This window comes from Arachis ipaensis, chromosome B07, assembly GCF_000816755.2.
Source record: "Arachis ipaensis cultivar K30076 chromosome B07, Araip1.1, whole genome shotgun sequence".
NCBI classification, from domain to species: Eukaryota; Viridiplantae; Streptophyta; class Magnoliopsida; order Fabales; family Fabaceae; genus Arachis; species Arachis ipaensis.
Window position 1 is genome coordinate 923889 of NC_029791.2, and position 5673 is coordinate 929561.

Here is a 5673-nt window from a genome sequence, read left to right on the forward strand (position 1 = left end):
TAGGTCTTAAAATTAGTCCAATTTAAATAGAAATCTGCTATATATACAAGTTTTTTTGGTTTATAAATCTTATAAGTTGGCACAAGCCCAACAAAATACACGCATTACATTTTCACATTCAAGAGTAAATAAACGTACGTTATTCAACCACTCCCACTTCCTGTTTCCAAAGCGCCCTACTCACCATGCATTATGAACGATTCTTCTTCTTCTTTCTCCATGAAAACGAGTTTCTTGCCAAATTTGAAGATAATGAAACTTCAGAAATATACTAAAACGATTACAGAAATACACCTAAAGGATTACAGAAATATACCCAAACGGTTACAGAAATTCACCCAAAGAATTATAAAAATACACCCAAAGAATTACAAAAATACACCTAAAGGATTTAAAAAATACACCCAAAATTCGTTGAAGTACACCTTATGCATATTTCAGAACTCTTTCTCTTTCTCCTCCTCATCTTTGCTGCTTCTTCTTCAAAAATGATTTCAGAGCTTGATGTCAAAAAACAATGAAAATCGAGAATAACGAATAAAGAAAACAGAGAAAAAAGCACGTAAACGAAGAAGGAGAAAGAGAAGGCAAGAAACGAAACAAAAGAAGAAGAAGAAGATGAAGAGAAAGAATAAAGTGCAGCAAAAAAAAGAAGAACGTGCAGTAAAAACGTACAGTAATGATTCGAAGCACATTAATATAAAAGATTTGTATAAAAAAATGCTTGTATGTAAAAAATTATTTATTCAAATAAAACACACTGTATTCTAAATTATTTATCTAAATCTTAATATTAAAATAACCATTCACATACATAATAAATTAAACATCAAATATATCTATTATTTATATTATTTAATAATTTTATTATTTGCCTATTTTTTTCCTTACTTGTGGGCCCATTCCCTCTTATCCTACATTAATCCCCTATGGTTTCCTCATTCATATATAATTCTGATACCGGCTTTTGTTTGAAGCTAAGAAATATATTTCCACTTTCATAGTCTCCTATGATAATAAGGTGGAACCCCCAAAAGCAAGTTTAATATGTCATAATACGTCAACTTCAAAGTCACGATTACATGTACAAAAATGAAAACATCTTAATAGTTTTAGATAAATATTTTTCAAATACAAAACGTTGCAGCTAGAGAAAGACGTTATAATTAGAAGCTAGAAACACAGAGAACCGTGGCAACTTATAGGAAGATGAAAGCTGAAAGTAAAACAACAAATGTGACAAGAGAAAGTCATCATAATTGGTGAGTTGGAAAAACTCATCTAAGACAAGTGTATAGTATGCTCTTACACTGATAATTAATCTTTCAGAGCAAGCCCTTTAATTTAACTTGTCAATTATTGCAATGTATACTAACTTATTAATATATTTGTGTATATTGTAGCCCAAATTCAATTTATCAATCGCATCGTGCTGTCGTGGGTAAGATCTCCATTGACATCAACCTGAGATGTGGTACTTATGTGTAAAGTAATTATGTTATATTTTGTTGGACAAAACATCTCATTTACTTTTTATCACGATAATTTTTAAATTCAGTAGGTTAAGAATTCACAATAAAATTTTATTTAAGAATATGTAATTATTATTAGTTAATAGACTATTGTATATATAAAATGTGATTCAAATCATTCGCATTTATTTAAATGAACGAGTGAATTAACTATTTAGTCAAACTAAATTAATTTATTTTAGTATAAAATTTTGTAATGGATAATGTTAAGGTGAAGAGTAAAAATTATTTTTTTTTAAATTAAAATAATTCACCAATAAGAATTTATCATATATAATGTACATATTCATTCAAAATTTTATAAAAATCTTTATTGTTCACTTAATTTTATTCTTTTGCCGAAGAATTCTCTTTTGCAATACATGCTAACTAATTTTTTTGTTCACAGTATTTCCCAACTCAACAGGTTAAGGATTAATCTGTCACAAATCTGAGTTCTATTGAAGGTCTGTGACTAGCCAATAAATTATTGCATGCACAATGCAAGATTCGAACCCAACTCTTGTTTAAATTCTTTATAAAATTAAAGGGTACCATTTCGACTAGCCCAGCCCAGCCCACTTAAACAAAAAGCCCATAACATTAAAAACGGCGCAACGCAAAGACAAAGACGCGCCGAACCTGAAGCGTGGAGCTTGTACCTTGTAGTGTGAACTGTGAATTATCCACTAAGCTCAGCTAAGCTCAGCTCAGCACTTCACAGAAACCCTAAACCCGCATTTCAAATTCCTAAAACCCTAACGCCACCACCACCCTGCGTCCATGGCGGAGCTGAAGTTGTCGGAGTCTCGGGACTTGACCCGCATAGAGCGCATAGGCGCTCACTCTCACATTCGAGGCCTTGGTCTCGACTCTTCTCTCGAGCCTCGCGCCGTCTCCGAGGGCATGGTCGGCCAGACCTCGGCCCGCAAGGCCGCCGGCGTCATCCTCCAGATGATCCGCGACGGCAAGATCGCCGGCCGCGCTGTCCTTCTCGCAGGCCAACCTGGAACCGGGAAGACCGCCATAGCCATGGGGATGGCCAAGTCCCTCGGCCTCGAGACACCGTTCGCCATGATTGCCGGCAGCGAGCTCTTCTCCCTCGAGATGTCGAAGACCGAAGCGCTGACACAGGCGTTCCGTAAGGCCATTGGTGTTCGCATTAAGGAGGAGACTGAGGTCATCGAAGGTGAGGTCGTTGAGGTCCAGATTGACCGTCCTGCCGTCGCCGGCGCCGCCTCTAAGTCCGGCAAACTCACTCTCAAGACGACGGAGATGGAGACTGTTTACGACTTGGGAGCGAAGATGATAGAGGCCCTTGGGAAGGAGAAGGTGACCAGCGGTGACGTCATTGCCATTGACAAGGCTTCTGGAAAGATCACGAAGCTTGGGAGGTCGTTTTCGAGGTCTAGGGATTTCGACGCCATGGGGCCTCAGGTAACTAACTCGTAACAGATAAACTGCCTGTAACTAATATAGAGTTAGTTATTCAGTTTGTTGCGTTTTTTGTAGTATGCAGTAGAGAGCATTAGTAGTTGTGTGTACTTGGTTATTTGTTGTTATGGAAGTTAGTTTCTTAGATGATTAGTGATGGAATGAGTGTTTCTGTTTTCAGGTGAAGTTCGTGCAGTGTCCTGATGGGGAGTTGCAGAAGCGCAAGGAGGTCGTGCATTGTGTTACTCTTCATGAGATTGATGTTATTAATAGCAGGTACTTTACTTACACACCTGAAGTGATTTACTTTTTGTTCAAGCTCGTTGTTATGTGGCAATGCTTGTGCTTAATTTAGAGTTAGGTTTAGATTGAAGGATTGCCGTGTAATACAAGCCCTAGTTTAAGCAAAAACAAAAATCAATATCATCGTGATGCGTTGTCTTAATCCAGCTGATGATTGCCTCATAGGAATTTTTGTAGGCAACACTAGTAAGAATCTTGTTCAGTATGATGCATATTATGTAGAATGTTTAGAGTCAGCCTATGTTATTCTTGAGGATATCCTCTATTTTTTCTCTTTAATGAGTAGTTTACTACTTTCATTGTTTGAACAATACTCTGTCAGAGGCTTTTAGTTAGGGTGAATGTAGGTGCAACTGCTGAGGTTTAAAATGGTGTATGGAGGGGGAATTTGAACTTAACAAGGAGAGATGCATTACATGGCATATGGTTAATGTTTATGGGCTAGCATCACGATCATTGGCCATCCTTCTTCCAACCTAGGAGATGCAAGTATATTAAAGACTATTATCTTAATTGGGAATGGGATTCCTTTTTCTCTTCCAAATAAAATTTTAAATTGGGATTCCTTTTTCTCTTTTAGGTAAGTGTTTTATTTTATTGTTTTCCATTTTTCTATATGTTCTGTCAATCTACTTTTAACTGGTATGAAGTTCTGCTAAAAGGCATTGAGTATTGAGATTTTATGTATCCTATGTTTGGATCCTGCAACTCCTTGGATTTTGAAGGAGGCTCTCTTTCAACTTGTGACAAAGCTTGTTACTCCTGTTTTCTTAGTTATTCCTAACATTTGGTTGTGTTATCTTATTTTCAGAACACAGGGATTTCTGGCTCTTTTCACTGGTGATACAGGTGAAATTCGTGCTGAAGTAAGAGAACAAATTGACACCAAAGTAGCAGAGTGGAGAGAGGAAGGAAAGGCAGAGATCGTGCCTGGTGTCCTTTTCATTGATGAGGTGCACATGCTTGATATTGAATGCTTTTCCTTCCTAAATCGAGCTCTGGAGAATGAGATGGCTCCTATATTAGTTGTTGCTACTAACAGAGGCATAACAAATATTAGAGGCACCAATTACAAATCCCCTCATGGGATTCCCATTGATCTGCTTGATCGTCTGCTTATCATCTCTACTCAACCTTACACGGAGGAAGAGATTCGCAAAATTCTGGATATCAGATGCCAAGAGGAAGATGTAGAAATGGCTGAAGGTGCGAAGCAGTTGTTAACCAAAATTGGGGTTGAAACATCCTTGAGATATGCCATTCATCTCATCATAGCAGCTGCATTGGCATGCCAAAAGAGGAAGGGGAAAGTAGTGGAGCTGGAGGATATAAACCGTGTTTACCATCTATTTTTGGATGTCAAAAGATCAACGCAGTACTTGATGGAGTATCAGAATCAGTACATGTTCAGCGAAACAGGGGAAGGTGAAGAAGACGATGTCCATGCCACGGTCTCTTAAAAAACATGAACTCTAGTTTGGATGGATTTGTAAGTATGTGAGCAAGTCTCTAATTATTAGGTTGCAGTAGCAATATTTTTTCTTTCTTGTTTTAAAGGACATTGTGTTTGTTTGATATTGGGATTTACTAGCAGTTTTTCTTGGTTGAACTGAAATATCTTCATCCTCCATATGATGCTGCTGTATCTGTATGTAATTTTATTACTTGGTGAAATGCTTAATCATTTGATCTGACCATGTTAGAAAGTTTAGCTTTTACCACTTTCAACAGTCAACACGGCATCAATGAACGAAGAAAATTATCCTCACAATCTTTTAAAATTACGTGGCATTGGCAAATTGGGGCTATTGAGTCGCGTAACAAGAAGACAAATTTGGTTGCGTGCTCATTCTTTCCCCCAATTATATGCTTCCAAGCTACATTCTCTAGACCCAACTATTTGTCTTCGGCCTTACTCTGTAACAACGTTGCAAACATGTTTTCTATTTTTTATTTTTTACTTTTTTTATTAATTTAATCTTTTCGAAATGGTACTTGTTTACTTAAGCTTTAAACACAACTCTAGGTTGGCACTTCCATACGAACTAAACTATCTAATTTAAACTTAACTTGTTATGAATCATTTTTTTTTCTACCACCTTGGCATGAAATGTTTTTTTTTTTTTTTTGGTATTGCCTTGGCATGAAATGTTATTGTGCTATTTAGTTTGTGCGAACTCCTTTGTATTTGAAGGCCCAATTAGTCTTTTAATATTTAAAACCAAAATTAATTAAAAATTGCAAAAAATGAATATCTGCTCTAAAAATATTATTTATACATTAAAATCAATCATTATGTTATGTATACAAATATATGTATAATCTAATTGTATTTTATATTTTATTATATATATCTTTTGTGATTAATTTTGATAGTTAATTTTATTATATAACTAGCATGGTTGTATCTGCTCACAAATCAAGC

The 5673-nt window shown here is 36.0% G+C and overlaps 1 protein-coding gene across 1 annotated transcript; it reads left to right on the forward strand.

The window, feature by feature from the left end:
* Positions 2146–4945, forward strand: LOC107609337 (ruvB-like 2). Its single transcript, XM_016311259.2, has 3 exons — positions 2146–2948; positions 3127–3221; positions 4060–4945. Exons 1-3 carry the CDS (start codon positions 2295–2297, stop codon positions 4706–4708), a joined length of 1398 nt encoding a protein of 465 aa, XP_016166745.1. The 5' UTR covers positions 2146–2294; the 3' UTR covers positions 4709–4945.